This window comes from Cryptomeria japonica, chromosome 6 (genome assembly GCF_030272615.1).
Source record: "Cryptomeria japonica chromosome 6, Sugi_1.0, whole genome shotgun sequence".
Lineage (NCBI taxonomy): Eukaryota > Viridiplantae > Streptophyta > Pinopsida > Cupressales > Cupressaceae > Cryptomeria > Cryptomeria japonica.
Genome location: NC_081410.1, coordinates 221120751 through 221142685, shown reverse-complemented (window position 1 = coordinate 221142685; position 21935 = coordinate 221120751). Strand labels below are relative to the sequence as shown.

Here is a 21935-nt window from a genome sequence, read left to right as displayed (position 1 = left end):
GGGAAAAAGTGTATAGTTAGTAATGTTAATTATCAATAGTTAGTTAGCCGACGGGTAGGTAGTTGGAGTCGCGACGGTTGTGTCGCACCCCTTCGGCAGTCATATATTGTATCACCTCCGGGTGTTGGAGGACATGTAATATTGACGACAGATATAATATGAACATCCTTTGACATTAATGGCAAGATTATTCTGGTACTTCTTTTGTATTTGCATTGTGCATTATTGTTCGATTTCTGTATTCTTCCTGTTTACCCAGTGAGGTAAACACCCTAGGTAAAAAGTTGGTCAATCGGTTCGTAAGATGAAATTTCCTCAGTCAAGTGCATAACTTCCCTATTACCGGTTCCCTACTGAATTTTTAAATGGCTGCGCTTATTTTTTCCTAAGTCCGGCAAGTACTAAATACCTCGACCATCTGTTAAAGAAAGGATAGATCTAACGGCTAGCGCTTCCCCGCAATCAGAGATGTGTGGATTTTAATGACCGTAGCATCACGAGATGATGTCGCGTGTTATCAGCGAAACCGACAGGGTTAGTAGCGCAACCAATCAAAAGCTTTGTAATACCGGTTCGCAGGTGGTAAAGTTCGGTCCACTAATAGTCCTATCAATTTGCACGTGCTCAGAGTGAAGGAGGATGTTATATCCTAAAGTAAAAGGTGCTCGATTTTTAAGTCCTGAAGGAGTTGACAGGCAGTATGTAGAGTGGTAAGGATCAAACAGATCAGACGGCCCTTGTATTCCAGCAATGGAATTTGCGAGGTGGTTACGGATCGCAGTATCACAAGATGATGCCACATGTCCCTGTCTAATCAGAAAGGCTTGCAGGGAGGTTGCTGACAGAGCTAGGTCGAAGGATGATATGGAGCTATCCAGTCAAGATTTTGAGGGTCCACAGATACAGTTGGAAAGTCAAACTGCTAACTTGGCAGGAAATGACCGTTAGATTTGCCAAGTTAGATGAGATTTGCGGCTGAGTTTCAAATGAGAAGTTTGGAGGGATTTTGGGGGCACCGGTTATAGCTCGCGGGAAAGGGCAAAACGAATGGGATTTAGACTTGTCAATTTAGGGTTTGATTTGACAGTCAAAGATGATAGCTCAGAGATGTGAAAGGATTTGGATAAGCTTCCAGTTTAGGTGAGATGAATCAAGAGTTCTCTGATGAATTCAAAGATTTGCTTGTCGACAGAAATCCTGAAGCAGGAGATTATAAACTGAAAAGAGGAATAAGATCAGAATAAAATCATTCACATAAGGTAAACACATGCCAGTAGAAAAGGAGTGATGGCCTAGGAAATGGTGGTGAATTGAGTTATAGGCATAATTTCTAGAATCCGTAGCTGATAGGTTGAATAGAAGATATCAAAGTGATGATTCTTCACATGGATTAACACCACCACATTGAAAGGAATTTCTGGTTATAAATTCACTAGGCAGATGATAGAATGGGTAGAAACAAATATAAGTTTTTTCATCATTCTGAGAACAGTTTTTCATCTGTAAGAGGATGGTGTTCGAACAAAACTATAAATGGAGTCGTCGTGTATTTTACGACATTGGATGGATGATCTTTCTTTGGTTTGATGTTGTTCATTGCTAGAGGGGATGTGAAAGCTTAGGGGATTGCCAGAGGGGGTGTGAAATCCTTTTCTTTTAAAGAAAAGTCACCTCAGGCCTATTCTCGGCTCTTACTCTGCATTTCGTTGGCAGAGTGTTCCAAGAGGGAGCTCGAGGGGAACTGAAAGAAGGATTTGTTTGGGTGAGAAACGACAGCCAGTCATCTCTGCAACATCAGGGAAGCAGCAATGCCTTCTCAATAAATCCTATTTACCCCCAAGTTCCTCTTTCCATTTTCTCTGATCCGGGGCATAAAGGTTGGAGATTTTCCTTTAATTTGGAGGGAAAGTCTTGTTTCATGCCAGGATATGTTTTCCTTTTCAGGAAGAGAAATGCTATGGAATAGAATGAGCATCTCAAAGTCCATTCAGGAGTGTCTAGGTGATATCGGCACGACTCAAGTATTTTTGTTTCTACCAATAATCAGTTGGAAATTTTGGTTCCACCTCATCACGGATGCCAGCATGCGGATAAGGAATGATTTGTAACAAGAATTGTGTACAACCTTTAAGGCTTGGTTTTATTGACAAGTGTCTGATGGCCTGAAGCTTGTCGCTCCCTTGTTTTCTATTAAAGGGAATTCAAGGCCATTAGTTAGGGTCCAAATTTTTCTGAGAAAGATCTCTGTAAAATAGATCTTTTCTGCAGGGTTAGGTCTAAAATAGTTCTAGAGAGTCATAGGAAATAACACGGATTGTAGTGTTATTTTGCAGAGCAAAATTATAATAAAATAGTTCCAGTTTCCCCTTTTCAAATGGGTCACTCTATTTTTGAATTTGTTGGCTATCATCTGATAAAAGATAGCTCATAATATTAATGCAAATATAGTTTCCTAATCTTTACTCTCTTCTGTGTGATTTTATCTTCTTTTAAGCAAATGGGATCAAGGGTTTCTTTTGTTTATTGCATTGTTATGATGTATGTACTCTTTTACTCAATGCTTTAATCCAAGGGGTTAATTAAAAATGCTTGAATAAGATTACAGAGAAAATAAAGCTCGCCATAGTATTTGATAAGTAGTTCAGATAAAGGATCATAAGCAGAGTAATAGTGTAAGGCAGTATTATTTTAGGCAAGACCAGCTATTAGATGAAAATGAAACATATGAAGAGATCATCTATGATCCTTTCCTTCCCCTTGATAACAACTTGCTGGATATGATCAGTAAGGAGGAGGATTCTTTGGAGAATCCTCATTTTAGTAGGCAAGTTGATAATGCAAAAGAGGCATGTATTTTCAGTTATATGCCAAAATATGAGATTTTTCTTTTCCAACAAGATGATGTATTTGCAGAAAAGGATATTGGTTGCAGTCAGGGTGTGTGTTATATCGAGTACATAGCATATATATCACAAGATTGCAGATGTACTATATCATTGCACAGTTTTCAGGTTTTCAATAGTAATTGCAGTGATAAAGTTAAGCATAGTGGACAGACAAAACTAGCCAACAAATTTGAAAAATAGTCTTCCAAATATGTTATTAGATTATATTTGATGCTTTCAAAGGAAAATCATGTTTAAGACAGAGGAAAGAAAAAGTTGATATTGATAGATGGCTTTGGGCCATCACATTTGGTCTGATCCTGCAAGCCACAAGTGAATTGGGGTAGAGTGGTTTTCTTTGACTCTATGCCCAATGGAATTATGAATAAATTCCCTCTTAATTGCCTGTTCATGGACAATTTTGAGGTTCTACTTTTCTTAAAAGTAGTTGTTATCCATGAGCATTAGTAAGATTTGCTTTGTTAGTTTAGTTTCTTTTGTTGAAGTTACCCTTTCCAGGTAAATTCTTGTTGGTCTGCCCTGCAGTCGGTCTGCTTTACTCAAAGATTCTGGTCTCTCGTTTCATTCCTGAGAAATGAGTGTCCCCAACTAGAGCCACTGATAGCCCTGAAAATTGATTACATAAAATTTTCAAATTTTAGCCCAAAACATTTATTTTCAGGTTGTGACTTATATCCTCTGAGAACAATTCAAGGCTTAGGGTTTAGGATTTATCGAGACTTCTTACATTCTTGTGAAGAAAACCCTAGAAATGATATATTTCGCTGTTACTTTTTCCCACTTAAACCAAGGGTACCCTTTCCACGAACGGGGCCATTTTATTCCCTAGGTAAAAAGTTAGTCAACCGGTTCGTAAGATGAAATTTCCTAAGTCAAGTGCATAACTTCCCTATTACCGGTTCCCTTCTGAATTTTTAAATGGCTGTGCTTATTTTTTCCTAAGTCCGGCAAGTATTAAATACCTTCACCATCTGTTAAAGAAAGGTTAGATCCAAAGGCTAGCGCTTCCCTGCAATCAGAGATGTGAGGATTTTAATGACCGCGGCATCATGAGATGATGCTGCGTGTTATCAGCGAAACCAGCAGGGTTAGTAGCGCAACTGATCAAAAGATTTGCAATGTCAGTTCGCAGGTGGTAAAGTTTGGTCCACTAATAGTCCTATCAATTTGCACGTGCTCAGAGTGAAGGAGGATGTTTTATCCTAAAGTAAAAGGTGCTTGATTTTTAAGTCCTGAAGGAGTTGACACGTAGTATGTAGAGTGGTAAGGATCGAACAGATCGGATGGCCCTCATATTCCCGCAATGGAATTTGAGAGGTGGTTACGGACCGCGGTATCACGAGATAATGCCACGTGTCCCTGTCTGATCAGGAAGGCTTGCAAGGAGGTTGTTGATGGAGCTAGGTCGAAGGATAATATGGCGCTATCCAGTCAAGATTTTGCGGGTCCACAGATACAGTTGGAAAGTCAAACTCCGAAGTTGGCAGGAAATGACCGTTAGATTTGCCAAGTTAGATGAGATCTGCGGCTGAGTTTCAAATGAGAAGTTTGGAGGGATTTTGAAGGCAACGATTATAGCTCGCGGGAAAGGGCAAAACGAATGGGATTCAGACTTGTGGATTCAGGGTTTGATTTGACAGTCAAAGATGATAGCTCAGAGATGTGAAAGGATTTGGATAAGCTTCCAGTTCAGGTGTGATGAATCACAAGTTCTCTGATGAATTCAGAGATTTGCTTGTCGACAGAAATCCTGAAGCAGGAGATTGTACACTAAAAAGAGAAATAAGATCAGAATAAAATCATTCACATAAGGTAAACGCATGCCAGGAGAAAAGGAGTGATGGCCTAGGAAATGGTGGTGACTTGAGTTATAGGCATAATTGCTAGAATCTGTAGCTCTCATGTTGAATAGAAGATATCAAAGTGATGATTCTTCACATGGATTAACACCACCACATTGAAAGGAATTTCTGGTTATAAATTCACTAGGCAGGTGATAGAATGGGTAGAAACAAATATAAGTTTTTTCATCTTTTTGAGAACAGTTTTTCATCTATAAGAGGATGGTGTTCGAACAAAACTATGAATGGAGTCGTTGTGTATTTTACGACACTGGCGGGATGATCTTTCTCTAGTTTGACGTTGTTCATTGCTAGAGGGGATGTGAAAGGTTAGGGGATTGCAAGAGGGGGTGTGAAATCCTTTTCTTTTCAAGAAAAGTCACCTCAAGCCTATTCTCGGCTCTTACTCTGCATTTCGTTGGCAGAGTGTTCCAAGAGGGAGCTCGTGGGGAACTGAAAGAAGGATTTGTTCGGGTGAGGATCGACAGCCAGTCATCTCTGCAGCATCAGGGAAGCTGCAATGCCTTCTCAATAAATCCTATTTACCCCCAAGTTCCTCTTTCCATTTTCTCTGATCCGGGGTATAAAGGCTGGAGATTTTCCTTTAATTTGGAGGGAAAGTCTTGTTTCATACCGGGATATGTTCTCCTTTTTAGGAAGAGAAATGCTATGGAACAGAATGAGCATCTCAGAGTCCATCCAAGAGTGTCTGGGTGATATCGGCACGGCTCAAGAATTTTTGTTTCTACCAATAATCAGTTGGAAATTTTGGTTCCACCTCATCACGGATGCCAACATGCGGATAAGGAATGATTTGTAATAAGAATTGTCTACAGCCTTTAAGGCTCGGTTTTACTGACAAGTGTCTGATGGCTTGAAGCTTGTCGCTCCCTTGTTTTCTATAAAAGGGAATTCAAGGCCATTAGTTAGATTCCGAATTTTTCTGAGAAAGATCTCTGTAAAATAGATCTTTTCTACAGGGTCAGATCCAAAATAGTTCTAGAGAGTCATAGGAAATAACAGGGACTGTAATGTTATTTTGCAGAGCAAAATTGTAATAGAATAGTTGCAGTTCCCCCTTTTCAAATGGGTCACTTTGTATTTGAATTTGTTAGCTATCATCTGATAAAAGATAGCTCATAATATTAATGCAAATATAGTTTCCTAATCTTTACTCTCCTGTGTGTGATTTTATCTTCTTTTAAGCAAATGTGATCAAGGGTTTCGTTTGTTTATTGCATTGTTATGATGTATGTACTCTTTTATTCAATGATTTAATCCAAGGGGTTAATTAAAAATGCTTGAATAAGATTACAGAGAAAATAAAGCTCGCCATAGTATTTGATAAGTAGTTCAAATAAAGGATCATAAGCAGAGTAATAGTGTAAGGCAGTATTATTTTAGGCAAGACCAGCTATTAGATGAAGTTCTATTAGATTTTCAGCAACAGTTTTCATCGACTTTGTAGCCCAAATGAATAAGGCACTAGTATTAGCTAGCAAATCTCATTAGGTTATCAGTTTTCCGGTTTTATCTTCTTCATGATCTCTCAGAACAATCATTTGCTAAGATTTATGTATTTTCTGAAAATAGTCTCACCATCTCTCATACTCCAGGTTAAGGTTGAGGATCACTGAAGGATTTGCCATCCTTCAGCATTCTCCCTTTCTGTTGAGTTTTATTAATGAGATAATCTGCTTTGTTTTTAGTAAGTTCTTGAATATCCTTGCGGAGAGTAGGAAAATTCTTACCGAAGCAATCACCCTCCCTGGTTTTGCAGAGCCTAAAGTGCATGAGGACCCTCCGTCCTTGTTATTGTTGGTCCAAGCCTGACAGATATTGATAGTTGGAGGTGGCTTGCCATAGATATTTGGAGGAAATCAAATTGGTCTCTGCCCTGTAAGCAGTGTAAACCCGTCGTCCGTTTTTGGGAACCAGCAAAAATTGGCACCTCTGCTGGGGATGAAATGTAAAGAATCTCTGGTTAAGAAATATTTGCTGAATATATTGTTGAGATTTCGCCAACAGAGTGAATAAGCTTCTTAATTTGTCCCTTGTTGGTTTGAGTCAATTCTGATAAATGTCGTTAAGAATCTGTTGTAGTTCTTGTTCTATAAAGAGTTCAGTCCAGATCCGTCCGTTTTTCAAGATTATGTGTAATACCTCATGATTGTGAGTGGAGACTCTGAGACTCTAAGATCTATGCACCAGTGTGTGTCTTCTTGAAAAAGAACTAAGAAATTTGCAGGAAGGATGAAGCAAATTTGAGCTCTTATGATGAAGTACCCCGACAAGTTGAGGATAGAATTAGTAGTGCCGTTTGATGTTAAGGAAATGTGGTAGTGTTGGGTTGAAACAAATCTGACCTATGAAGAAATTTTAGTTGTTTGAGTATTGGTCCTCTACAAGGAGGTGGCGACTCTGTCAAAAGATCAATGTTAAAGATTTGAAGGAGTGAAGGTGATTTTCCAAATCCCAGGTTGAAGAAGGCAGCAGCATTTCCAGCATTTCCAGGTATTTAGATTTTCATGAGCCCGGTGTATTTTCATGAAAGTTGTAAAAAATGTGTTCCCTAAGTAGTGAAATAAGCAGTAAGGAAGGGAATGGTAGTAATTATTTCACATGCTCTTGTGATTCGATTTTCATCTTTTTGTATAAGATTAGATGGAGTATGTTTTGAGCCTCATAATGAAATAGTTCAAGAGATGACAAAGAGATAAGGGAATGAATGAAAATATGTATCATATGTTTGCATTTCCTTATGAAAGGTCAAGAACAAATGTACAATCTATGCCAAGTCATAATAGAGCTTTCTTTAGGGAAAGATATAAACCATTGAATTTTGATGGTACACAAGGTTTACCAAATCCTTTTCCTGTAGGGGTTAGGGAACAATTACCAGGATTTAATGGGAAGAAGTCAGAATTAACATGATAGCATTTACAGGAGTTTTCTGAATTAATGGAAGACTTTGAAATAAATCAGGAAGATGTTTTCATGAAGTTATTTGTTCAGTCTTTGAGGGAAAATGCCAGAGATTGGTTCTCCTACATGCCAATATGTTCTATCTCATCATGGGATGAGTTGAAGGTGACATTCATGGAACAGTTTGGTGAAAGAATTGATCCGAGCTCTGTTATGAAAACATTCATGGACATTCAGAAAGAAGATCAGCTAGTACCTGCTTTTAATCTCAAGTTTGCTAGGGCATTGGATAACATTCCTAGCAATTACAAACCAAATGATACAGTATGCCTAGTTGTTTATTTGGCTGCATTTGAAGAGGAAGAGAGTTATTTGATAAGAGATATGGATCCTAAAACCTTACATCAGGCTTATAGGATAGCAATGGAGATTGAAAACAATTTGAAGTATGAGATCCCTAGGGGATACCTATCTGCAAAGGTATATTATCCTAAGATAATAGGGTTCGAAGCAAAGCATGAATCTGAAACAAAAGGACCATGTCAAGACTTTTATATTCCTACTGATTACATTAGGCCTGTTATTGATTATGATATGAACCAAAATGTGAGTGAAGAGGACTTGTCCAAGACAGTGGTTATTCCTCATATTGATGAAGAAGAGGCTAATGAGAGAATGCCTGACATATTAAATGAAGAGACAGATATGCTGTCAATTACTTTGATGAAGGACAACAACAATGATTTTTCCAAGGAGAACACCTCACAGGAAATTGGTTTGCAGTCTTGCGTTTCAGATAGATATGACAATGAGTATGAAGAATTGGAAAGTTTTATGTCTTAAGTGGTTGTAGGTTTGAAGGACTGTGATAACAAAAATTCAGATGATGAGATACCATCAGTTTTTTATGAAAATTTTTGTGAGGATTGTATTATTGGGTGTTGTTCCAATTCAGATTCTGATTCCTGGTTTGCTTATAAACTTGAAGATGAGATAAGAAATAATTTCAGTGAAAACATGAATGCATTATTTGATGAAGATTCAGATGAAGATTAATTGGTGCTTTGTTACAATACTTTTGAGAAGGGTCTTCATGTTATTCTTAACCCTTCATATGAAGAAACAAATGAGAATCTGGAGATTATTGCATGAACTTCTGAAATGGTATATTGTGAAGATGAAGGTGCAATATCTAATTCAGAGGTAGGTAACATTGAACGGTTTTCCTCTGTTGCTGATAATAGTTACATTAGATTTGAAACAAAGCAAGAAAATGAAACATATGAAGAGATCATCTATGATCCTTTCCTTCCCCTTGATAACAGCTTGCTGGATATGATCAGTAAGAAGGAGGATTCTTTGGAGAATCCTCATTTTAGTAGGCAAGTTGATAATGCAAAAGAGGCATGTATTTTTAGTTATATGCCGAAATATGAGATTTTTCTTTTCCAACAAGATGATGTATTTGCAGAAAAGGATATTGGTTGCAGTCAGGGTGTGTGCTATATCGAGTACATAGCATATATGTCAAAAGATTGCAGATGTACTATATCATTGCACAGTTTTCAGGTTTTCAATAGTAATTGCAGTGATTAAGTTAAACAAAGTGGACAGACAGAACTAGCCAGCAAATTTGAAAAATGTTCTTCCACTTATGTTATTAGATTATATTTGATGCTTTCAAAGGAAAATCATGTTTATGACAGAGGAAAGCAAAAGTTGACATTGATAGATGGCTTTGGGCCATCACATTTGGTCTGATCCTGCAAGCCACGAGTGAATTGGGGTAGAGTGGTTTTCTTTGACTCTATGCCCAATGGAATTATGAATAAATTCCCTCTTAATTGCCTGTTCATGGACAATTTTGAGGTTCTACTTTTCTTAAAAGTAGTTGTTATCCATGAGCATTAGCTAGATTTGCTTTGTTAGTTTAGTTTCTTTTGTTGAAGTTAACCCTGTCTAGGTAATTTCTTCTTGGTCTGCCCTGCAGTCGTTCTACTTTACTCAAAGATTCTGGTCTCTCGCTTCATTCTTGAGGAATGAGCGTCCCCAACTAGAGCCACTGATAGCCCTAAAAATTGATTACATAAAATTTTCAAATTTTAGCCCAAAACATTTATTTTCAGGTTGTCACTTATATCCTCTGAGAACAATTCAAGGCTTAGGGTTTAGGATTTATCGAGACTTCTTACATTCTTGTGAAGAAAACCCTAGAAATGATATATTTCGCTATTACTTTTCCCACTTAAACCAAGGGTACCCTTTCCATGAACGGGGCCATTTTATTCCCTAGGTAAAAAGTTGGTCAACCGGTTCGTAAGATGAAATTTCCTAAGTCAAGTGCATAACTTCCCTATTACCGGTTCCCTTCTAAATTTTTAAATGGCTCTGCTTATTTTTTCCTAAGTCCGGCAAGTACTAAATACCCCGACCATCTGTTAAAGAAAGGATAGATCTAACAGCTAACGCTTCCCCGCAATCAGAGATGTGAGGATTTTAATGACCACGACATCACGAGATGATGCTACGTGTTATCAGCGAAACCGACAGGGTTAGTAGGGCAACCAATCAAAAGCTTTGTAATACCGGTTCGCAGGTGGTAAAGTTCGGTCCACTAATAGTCCTATCAATTTGCACGTGCTCAGAGTGAAGGAGGATGTTTTATCCTAAAGTAAAAGGTGCTTGATTTTTAAGTCCTGAATGAGTTGACGCGTAGTATGTAGAGTGGTAAGTACCGAACAGATCGAATGACCCTCATATTCCCGCAATGTAATCGGCGAGGCGGTTACAGACCGCGGTATCACGAGATGATGCCACGTGTCCCTGTCTGATCAGGAAGGCTTGCAGGGAGGTTGTTGGTGGAGCTAGGTCGAAGGATGATATGGCGCTATCCAGTCAGGATTTTGCGGGTCCACAGATATAGTTGAAAAGTCAAACTGCAAAGTTGGCAAGAAATGACCATTAGATTTGCCAAGTTAGATGAGATTTGAGGCTGAGTTTGAAATGAGAAGTTTGGAGGGATTTTGGAGGCATTGGTTATAGCTCGCGCAAAAGGGCAAAACGAATTGGATTAAGACTTGTCGATTCATTGTTTGATTTGACAGTCAAAGATGATAGCTTAGAGATGTGAAAGGATTTGGATAAGCTTCCAGCTCAGGTGTGATGAATCACGAGTCCTCTGATGAATTCAGAGATTTGCTTGTCAACAGAAATCCTGAAGCAGGAGATTGTACACTGAAAAGAGGAATAAGATCAGAATAAAATCATTCACATAAGGTAAACGCATGCCAGTAGAAAAGGAGTGATGCCTAGGAAATTGTGGTGACTTGAGTTATAAGCATAATTGCTAGAATCCGTAGCTCTCAGGTTGAATAGAATATATCAAAGTGATGATTCTTCACATGGATTAACACCACCACATTGAAAGGAATTTCTAGTTATAAATTCACTAGGCAGATGATAGAATGGGTAGAAACAAATAGAAGTTTTTTCATCTTTCTGAGAATAGTTTTTCATCTGTAAGAGGATGGTGTTCGAACAAAACTATGAATGGAGTCGTTGTGTATTTTACGACACTGGATGGATGATATTTCTCTAGTTTGATGTTGTTCATTGGCAGAGGGGATGTGAAAGCTTAGGGGATTGCCAGAGGGGGTGTGAAATCCTTTTCTTTTCAAGAAAAGTCACCTCAGGCCTATTTTCGGCTCTTACTCTGCATTTTGTTGGCAGAGTGTTCCAAGACGGAGCTCGTGGGGAACTGAAAGAAGGATTTGTTCGGGTGAGGACTGACAGCCAGTCATCTCTGCAGCATCAGGGAAGCTGCAATGCCTTCTCAATAAATCCTATTTGCCCCCAAGTTCCTCTTTCCATTTTCTCTGATCCGGGGCATAAAGGCTGGAGATTTTCCTTTAATTTGGAGGGAAAGTCTTGTTTCATGCCGGAATCTATTTTCCTTTTCAGGAAGAGAAATGCTATAGAACAGAATGAGCATCTCGGAGTCCATCCAAGAGTGTCTGGGTAATATCGGCACGACTCAAGTATTTTTGTTTCTACCAATAATCAGTTGGAAATTTTGGTTCCACCTCATCACGGATGCCAGTATGCAGATAAGGAATGATTTGTAACAAGAATTGTGTACAGCCTTTAATGCTCGGTTTTATTGACAAGTGTGTGATGGCCTGAAGCTTGTCGCTCCCTTGCTTTCTATAAAAGGGAATTCAAGGCCATTAGTTAGGGTCCGAATTTTTCTGAGAAAGAAGTCTGTAAAATAGATCTTTTCTGCAGGGTTAGGTCCAAAATAGTTCTAGAGAGTCATAGGAAATAACAGGGACTGTAATGTTATTTTGCAGAGCAAAATTGTAATAGAATAGTTGCAGTTTCCCCTTTTCAAGTGGGTCACTCTGTATTTGAATTTGTTGGCTATCATCTAATAAAAGATAGCTCATAATATTAATGCAAATATAGTTTCCTAATCTTTACTCTCATGTGTGTGATTTTATCTTCTTTTAAGCAAATGGGATCAAGGGTTTCTTTTGTTTATTGCATTGTTATGATGTATGTACTCTTTTATTCAATGCTTTAATCCAAGGGGTTAATTAAAAATGCTTGAATAAGATTACAAAGAAAATAAAGCTCGCCATAGGATTTGATAAGTAGTTCAGATAAAGGATCATAAGCAGAGTAATATTGTAAGGCAGTATTATTTTAGGCAAGACCAGCTATTAGATGAAGTTTTATTAGATTTTCAGCAACACTTTTCATCGACTTTGTAGCCCAAATGAATAAGGCACTAATATTAGCTAGAAAATCTCATTAGGTTATCAGTTTTCCGGTTTTCTCTTCTTCATGATCTCTCAGAACGAAGCTTATAAACAATCAGAGCAATCATTTGCTAAGATTTATGTATTTTCTGAAAATAATCTCACCATCTCTCATACTCCAAGTTAAGGTTGAGGATCACTGAAGGATTTGCCATCCTTGAGCATTCTCCTTTTCTGTTGAGTTTTATTAATGAGATAATCTGCTTTGTTTCAGTAAGTTCCTGAATATCCTTGCGGAGAACAGGAAAATTCTTACCGAAGGGAGCACCCTCCCTATTTTTGCAGAGCCTAAAGTGCAGGAGGACCCTCCGTCCTTGTTATTGTTGGTCCAAGCCTGATAGATATTGATAGTTGGAGGTGGCTCTCCATAGATATTTGGAGGAAATCAGCTTGGTCTCTACCCTGTAAGCAGTGTAAACCCGTCGTCCGTTTTTGGGAACCAACACACTAATCAGTCTCAAATTCAATTCATTGAATGCCTTGTCGTACTCATCCCCCCACGGGAAGCGTTGTCCCTTTGTTGTCAACATGTCAAGGGGATAAGAGATCTGGGAAAAGTTCTTTGTAAACCTCCGGTAGTAGTCAACATGGTTGAGGAATGATTTGACACTCGGTATATTTTTTGGTGCCTCCATTTGTACGATGATCGTCAATCCTGCCTTGCAGACCCAATGTGGCCAATAAACTTGCCTTGGGGCACAATAAATCTGCACTTTTTTGGGTTCAATGCCCGTCTTGGCCTTCGACATCTCTCCATGCATTCTTTCAGTGCAATCAAGTGAATAACATGCCCACTATATATCGACCAGTCATCCAAAAAGTCTCGAAAGTTTCCCACTGAAATGTTGTCAAAAATTAGTAAAATGATGTGTTGAAAGGTAGTAGGGGTGTTCCACAAGCCGAATGGCATTCTATTTTATGCATACACCCCATGTTCCACTATGAAGGTAGTCTTCAATTTGTCCTCCTCAACGATACTTATCTGGTTGTACCCTGAGAATCCATTCATAAAGGAACATACTCATGGCCTATAACCTCCTCTAGTATGGAGTTGATGGATGGAATTGAGAATGTATCTTGATTGTGACTACATTCAGGCACCTGAAGTTGACATAGATCCTTATCTAGTTTTCCTCCTTGAGTGATATTACAATCAGCAAGACCCACTTGCTTGTTTCTACCTTGAAAATTATGCCCACATCTAACATTTTCTCAATTTCTTCATGTACCTTGGCAGCATAATTTTTGTTCATTCTAAAGGGTCTTTCGTACAAATTGTGCAAATTTTGTGTATGCAAAGTTTCAGTGGTATCCCTTTCAGATCCTTATATGTCCAGGCAAAGGTATCCTTGTATTCCATGAATATATTGAATGCAATTGCCTTCAATACGGAGTCCTAGTCATCACCGACCAAGATGACCTTCGGGTTATCTTCATCGCCTAGATTAATTTTCTTTATACTTGGCTCATATTTTATTGCCTTGTCCTGTTGAAAGTGATAAACCACCAAAATACCAGCTACTAAGGAAAACTAATAGCCACCCACTTAAATGGAAACTAGTCACTATTAGTGCACATGGAAAACACACACTTGAAGGAAAATATGCAGTGTCACCATGGAGAAGATCTGCCACTTGTCAACCACCTTTCTATCACCTCAAAATTGTAACCACCAAATATGGGAAGTTCCAACTATCACATGGTTGCCTCTAACTCAATGTTGCTTGTAATTCTATCTTCTTCAACCTCCTTGTTGCTCCCAAACCTCTATCACCAACCACACACTTGGCCATGCCACTTCATTCCCTACCAATTACTGGAAAGTTCCAAAATTGATTGATCAAACATGTCCTTGACTTTATGCCATTCATATAGCACTTGATACAAACTTCAATACAACCTTAGCCCACACTTGTAGCATTGCTACAACACTATTGAGTTGCTAGGTGTGTTCTTATCAATATCGAGAAGCAATGACAACTCTTGAGCGAAGCTTAACTTTTAATGCTATCGTGGATGACATGGCAGTAGTCTTAATCCTTCTGACATCTCCTATAGGTGAATATGTAGCCCCACAAACATTTAGCAAGCTACTACAAGTGACTCGTAGCCTTGCTATGGGTGTCAATTAATTGCTACATACATATTTTTGCTTTGTTATGAGTGACCTGCAACCTGCTATAGATGTCCAGCAGCTTGACCCCACTTGTTTACCAAAAGTTGATCCAGTTGTAGATGACAACATTATATATCTGTCTATTTTCTAATTTGTTTAGCACTATTGGGGAATAGATCGTCTTAATTGCAAATGTATTCTGTCAAAACTCTAAATGTGGCAAAAAAAGAGAAGTTGAAACACATGCTTTAGCTCAGTATTCTCTACCTGTGGAATATAATGAATTATGAAAGCCTCAAACATCTGTATAGCATCCCACACTTGATTTTTGTAATGTTTGAGGCAGTCCTTAACCTAAAACTATTCCTTAATGCTAGGTTAAGGTTTTCATGACTTGATGCGAAATGAGGAAGTTGACTTTTGGATGCCAAAAAGTAAGAGCTGTCAAAGTTAGTGCTATGTGGAAGTTTCTCCACTTGATGCCAAGTGGAGATGTTAATCACTTAGTGCCAAGTAGAATTTTTAGATATTCGATGCCAATAAGAAATTTTCAAATGGTTAACTCAAAACTGTGAATTCCCTTTAAATTTCTTTCACTTTTCATTTTCAAACACTGACCTCGATGAAAAGTCCATTCCTTATTGCTTTTCATCTTTATAAATTCCATTTTCCTGTGGTGAAGCTTGTAACTGCCCTAATAACCTTCTTCCATGACATTCACTGCCATTCACTGCAAAAGTGGAAAATAAAAAAGAAAAAAGAAAAATCCAAAATAGGAACTTTTGATATTCGCGCTTCTCTCCCCAAAATCCAAGGCACGGCGAAAACACAAAAAGCAACTATTGTAAAAATAAAAAGTTTGAATCTATGGTATGCACTGAAACCACTTGTCTTGAATTATGAATCCCCCACAGTAGCACTTTCATGCTTGGAGGATGATCCCTATTTATCATTCTGCCTTAATAATCTGGATAAGATTTGCCTTGACCTCAGTCCTCCATATCTCTCCCTGGCATCTGACACCATAGTCTTTCTTTTAACTTCACTTTTTCAACATAGTCATAATTCAGATCTTGATAAGCTTCATGATAAATCATTAGTGAACCAAGTCATATCAATACTCAAGGAATTGGCTATTTTGGTAGTTAAGGCAACATCTGTTGACATTGACGTGACAAGAGTGACCTAGCATTTGGCTACAAAAATGATTGATCTTTAAGTTTTCATCTACTTTTGCGTACCAGCAATATATTCATCTACTTGCTATTGAAACTGTTGATAAATGTTCATACAAGCAATTTGTATTATGTCTGAGAAGAAGGGAATTAATTGTTCAGATTGCAAATGACTTATTTTGAAAATGGATCATGGACCATAATATAGCAGAAGAAAGCTGCGATTCAAAATCTTCACAACAATCTACTCTACAAAACATAAGTGCAACTATAGGCTTTATTTGTGCAACTATTCTCATCTTCTCAAATAATTCAAAATCTTGCACATATAGAAGAATAATGAACATGAAATAATGAACAAAGCTCAAACTATCAGTGAATCAAAGAGTTCAAATAAAAATAAAATTTGCCAGCCAGTCCATTGCTGAGATCTTGGTAAACCAGCATAGAGAAAGTCAAAGTCTATTACATACCCTTCTGTGGCTACAGACAGAGTGGCCAATTCGGGTGAGTTCAAATGGCGTGCATACTGAGCTACAATTTCTTCACGATTTTTCTGATCAGGGAGGCCAAACACAATTGAAGAATCAAAGCGGCTGGAAAACAAAATGATCTCAAATTAACAAATAAATATTAGCACATATGATCTGATAGAGCTAGGGAACAAAAAGTCCACTCTAAATGCCAACACCAGAAAGGTACAAAAAGAATGAAACAACTCTTACATTATTATAGTTCAAAACATACAAGAAAATTATAGCATTGCATATGCTGCATAAAGTTATTATTTGTGGGTGACATTATGGCAATAGAAGTGTAAGCACAGAGTGCAGAGGAGAAGCAGAGTATGGCATCAAATATGGCTGGATGAATTTCACTTTTTTTCTGAAAGCAAAATTTTAGAAAACAGAATGTTTTTGGTGGTTTTACAGGAAAATAGAACTCAGCCCAAATTAGGAAAGAAAAATTCCCAGGAAAGCCACTAGCCCTAACCAGAAGTTGAAAATTTAGAAGATGGAGGGTTTTCAGAGGCAGATCTGAATAGCCTGGGGTTTACATGCATAGATAATTTAAATTCTTGCAAGGAGATCAGAGAAACAAAAAAGTAGTAAGTAGAAAGAGTAGTTGGATTGAGTATAAGTATAGAAAAGGAGAAACAGAGATTATATTGGTGTAAAATGATACATCCAGATATCTAACAATATTCCAAATCATAGATATAAAAAATTGTTTAAAAATCACCAAAATCGCTGTTTTTCCTGAGTCAGTGTTGCAGACGATTTAATCTTCTTTTAAATCGTCACCAATTTATTTTAAAAATCGTGAGATTTATTGCCGATAAAGTCACGAGGAAAACCGGAAAAATTGCGTTTTGAAAAGTTTGTAGGTTTATAACTTCCGGCAAACCTAAAAAAGCAGCTTCATTTTTTTACGCACGAGGGCAAACTTCATTTTTTTAAAGCCCGTGACTGAAGACGCAACGGCCGACAGGTTGATTGACTAGATCTGGATTCGATGGAAGTTGTTGACTGGTTGCATAGGTAGAGTTGTTTCCTGATTCCTCTTCATCTCTTCCACATATCTGCTCATTTGGGCGTATTTTCCTGCACGGCTGCACCAACATTTTGCAGTCTACTATTAGTCTATTCTAAATCTACTATTACCAATATAGCTTATATTTCGTAGTCTGCTATATTTGTAATAATAGATTTATATATTGTTTCAGTGTTGAAACTAAGGCAAAGGAGTAAGGGAAAGACACCCTAAGTGAAGAAAAAAATAAAAAAACCAGAAAATTTAATGTATATGTGTGTTTTTTAAGAATATTTTAAGAAATTATATATTTTCAAATGTTCAATAAATTTGCTGATTTTTTGAAGATTCCCGATTTTTTTTAAATTTTCAGCCAAAAGATTTATTGCCGATTAAGAGTTTTTCATCTTTGATTCCAATTGTATCCGTTCCAGACAAGATTTTAGATTTGTTGACCAAGGATCTCTTTGATAAAGGCCTAATCTGCAAATTCATAGGTCACTAGCCAGTAATGGAAGATTTGAAGAATTAGATAAGCCATATGGAGTTTTTGTTGCCGCCTTGATATACGGTTCCTAGGCAAGTGGTACTTTTAAGTAACCTTTTATGAGGATAAGGACAGAGGGAGTGTTCAAAGGAGATTTCTGGTTCTTTAAAAATGCAGGACTATATTGAGACATTGGTCTCTGCTTTCTAACTCAAAAGGAACAAATCAAGGATGTCCCTAATTGATCAGGCTGTATAAAATACCACTTAAATATTGGGAGGAAAAATATATAAGTACAAACTACAAAAAGGTTTGGAAGTTCATCCACATATCAGATGCAACTAAAATGATTTATCAAACTAAGCAAGAATTTATGTCTAAACTAGTTCCTGTAGCAATAAGGCTATGCTCATTCTCTGAGGGTTGGAGACACAACTTCGATTTAATATTTTATATGCTCTCCCTTCCAATGCCATGAATGCATGTATATAAAGGATCTAAAGAAATAATAGCCTTTGTGGTCCCATAAAAAAGATTAAGAGATGCACAAAGGAGGAGCAAGAGGTAAGGAACCCTCTTTTTCAAATATTCTGGCAGCCCAAATCCACCAATAAGGTACAAAAACATCTTTTAAAATGAAGGAAAAATGATCAATTTTTTCTCAGGAAAAACTCATTAGGAATTTCCTCCAGAGTGAAGGAAGAATAAGCAAGAACAGATAAATAATGCTAGGAAATAGCCCATACAAGAAAATCTACAAAATTTGTGTGAAGTCATTGAAGATCAAACGAAGGAAATTCCTTGCATGGATAAGAAAGATCACTGCATAAAACACTATTCAATTTGCAGATATCCAACAAGAAAAAAAAAGCAGATTTAGGGAACATATCAAAATGTGAAGAAAATCAAGCAGAAATGGAAAACATACTAGGTGGTCTGAAAAGCATACACCTTATATGGATAGGACAACCATGAACTACCAATTGCATTAAGGAAGAAAATGCCACATTTTGTTCAGTTTATGGGATCTCAGCCAACAAAAACATAACCAATAATTCAAACCCAAGATTTTATTTCAAGAAAGGAGGAAAAAAATAGAAATACAAACCAATTGGGTAGTAAACAAAAAAAAATTACTAATATCATCCCCAATGGAAGGGGTGCCTTCCACCCATGCCCCATGAAGATGCTAAGCTTGAATGTAAGATGCTTAAATGCCTATACCAAGAGCTATTTGGTAAAGTGGCTACTATAAGAAAGCCCCCTTGAAGGGACAAAGATTGGTGAGGATCAGTTGCAACTTATGGCCAAAACCATGTGGAGAAAATGTGAATGTGTTGTGACAAAGAAAGATAGTTCCAGATGACTTCCCATTCTTTGGATCCAAGCTTTGTTTCATGTGCAACCCTCTTAAAAGTAACCAACTCATAAATTTAAACATCAAATATCTCAAAGAGATAAGACTTGATCAATTCTTGATAAACTCAGAATGGCTAGAAAAAGGGATAATATACTCAATAGAGGTGCTAGCTTTGTCAGGATCAGACTGCTAACATATTAATTCTGAAATCACAAATGACTTGAAACCTGAGTGAATAACATTTAAATTTGAGTGCATACAAATGTAAGACACTAGATTCGAAGAAACCCTGATAATGGGGGATCTTTCCAATGGAAAGGTCAACTGCTTTTTTCTGACCAAAAAAATGAAAACTATTTAATATGAGGTTAAAAATAGAATAGACCAAGGTTTGGGAATTTATTGCAAAGAAAAAGAACTAATCTCCAAGGACTTGCAAACCATTCGAGAAGAGATAGCACAGGAGGAATCCAACCAAGAGAATTTCGCTATGGAGAAGTGTTTGATACCAGAGCTATATCAAATCCTTACAAATCATTGAAAGCGAATAAAAACACGAGAAAATGTCATTTGTTAGCAGTCCTGAGAAAAAATAGAAATAAGATGGAAAAAAGAGTTACTTAAAAAAATGAATTAATAGCTGGCAATTATTGAGAATAAATTGAAGCTATCACATATTATGAAGGCCTATTAACTAAGATGATGTTGTGAGGGAAGAAGTACAAACAAACCTTCTCTAGATTATCCCAAGATAAATATCAGGGAATCTAAATGAACTGCTAATGCAACTATTTGCAAAATGAATCAGGAAAGTTATCTTGAAAGTAGGAGCAGACAAAGGCCATAGTTCAAATAGATTCCAAGCTGATTTCTTCCAAAAGAACTGGCACATTGTGTGAAAAAGTTATTGAAGCTGTGGAAGAATGCAGGAAAAGAATATCTCCAAAGAATGGAGCCAGACCTTTTTCACCTTGATCCCAAACAAAGAAGAGGCCAAATATTTTGAAGATTAAAGGTCCACAGCTTTGCACAATCCAGTCTTTAAGTTTGTAATTGAAGTAATGGCCAGCATGCTCAAAGAAAGGGCAGATGACATAATTTTAGAGGCTCTAGATGGTTTAGTCACCAAAAGACAAATTATAGATGGATTTCTAATTGCACACAAGACACGACATTCACTGAAATTTTCAAGTACGATTGTCAAATTTAAAATAAAAAAGCTTATAATCAATTAAACTGGAAGTTTCTGGATAAAGTTATTGTAAAAAGATGGCTTTAATATCAGCTGGAAATAGTAGGTTTCGAGCTGCATCTCAAAATGTCCTGGCCAAGGAAGATCCTTTTTCTGCTTCAAATTCTCAAGATGACTGACATAGGCAGATCCCATCTCACCTTATCTTTGCATAATCTGGTAAAATCTCTGAGAAGGATAGAGGAAGGTTTGATGTTAAGGGAAGCATGAAAGTAATCCAAATCACTGCCACTGTAAAATCCACATTTAAGCCAAAGAACCCCTTGAACATGATTACAAGAAATCTAAAAAATTTCCTTAATATGTATGAATTTTGATCCAAATTGGATCATTTAGTAAACAATCAACTAACTAAACCACTATTCTAATTCAACTAGACAAGTGAATATGATGTAGCTTGTAATACTATTAAACAATCTTCAAATGACAATCTCAATCAAGAATGACATGTGAAAGATGTACAGGGAAGCCTACAAGGTTGCAGCCAGGTTTGAAGTTATCCAAATAGATTGGGATTAAACACATTTTTAGCAAGATCCTAAAAAAAACAAAGAAAATAGGGTTCAGTTATGACTATGCCAGACCTATCAATTGTAACCGGGTGGCAGTTGAGGAACTGCCAATTGCAACACACAGTGATGCATATGCATCCAAGCAGTTAAAGAACCAAAATGATAGTTGCATGTGTCATGGAGATTGTGAATCCATCACGATAGTTTTGCCCACAAATGGCAGTTTTCCCTGTTTTCTGTGGTAGTTTTGTCAGGGAGAAATAAATAATCAACTTTTCCCTTAAAAAATGTTTTCTCTTCTGATTCTGGTCTTTTGGGCTTCTTGTTTTGAGCCAAGAGTGGATGTAACTAATAAAGCATGCCTTGAGAGTTCATTCTAAGCATACCCTGACTGATTAATGCATAGGAATTTGAGTAATAATTAAATTGTTGACTTTGGCAAGCATTTGAATAGCATTTCAGTGAAAATTGGCATCCTTGAAGATCTCAATAAGGCAATAAACTTGTTATTGGAGAAAAGACAGACAAAAGAAAGAAAAATTCCTTACACTTCTGACATTTCTTCACACACTCAGCTCTGCACGGTAAATCTCTTGCATTATAGTTTCTTTTGCTGTTAAATTCTTGAATACAACCATATTCATTCTTTTAAACACTCAAAGTCTCAAACAACTCAAATATAGGCACTAAATGATTGTAGTCTCCACAGAATTTAAGAAAAAGTTTTTCAACCAAAAGGTTCTTTGAAAAATTAAGATTTGTGTTGTTAAAATAATTACAGAATATTTATACCAATTACAAAACAAATTCGCTGCACATAAAGAATCAATGCAACAAAAGCCAAAATGTATTTATTTAATGTCAACCAAAGGAAACAAAGCAAGATAAAGTTTATCCTAGTTTGTATCTAGAGACCTACCAAGTCCACATCTTGTGATATATTTAATTAATTTTAAGAGTTCCAATGGGGTGTGGAAACAAAAAATAGAAAGAATTTAATTCAAGATT

At 37.1% G+C, this 21935-nt stretch overlaps 1 protein-coding gene across 4 annotated transcripts in view; it reads right to left on the bottom strand.

The window, feature by feature from the left end:
* The window catches only part of LOC131071435 (cell division control protein 48 homolog C), a 352754-nt gene that overhangs the window by 16748 nt on the left and 314071 nt on the right, over window positions 1-21935 (bottom strand). For 2 of the 4 annotated variants that reach the window (XM_058007266.2, XM_058007264.2), the window contains one exon: window positions 16257-16379. The exons of 1 other annotated variant lie outside the window; for it this stretch is intronic. In XM_058007266.2, the coding sequence (XP_057863249.2) occupies window positions 16257-16379 (123 nt within the window). The remainder of the gene's footprint in view (window positions 1-16256; window positions 16380-21935) is intronic. One more of the 4 variants, XR_009112514.2, reaches the window with a different exon arrangement.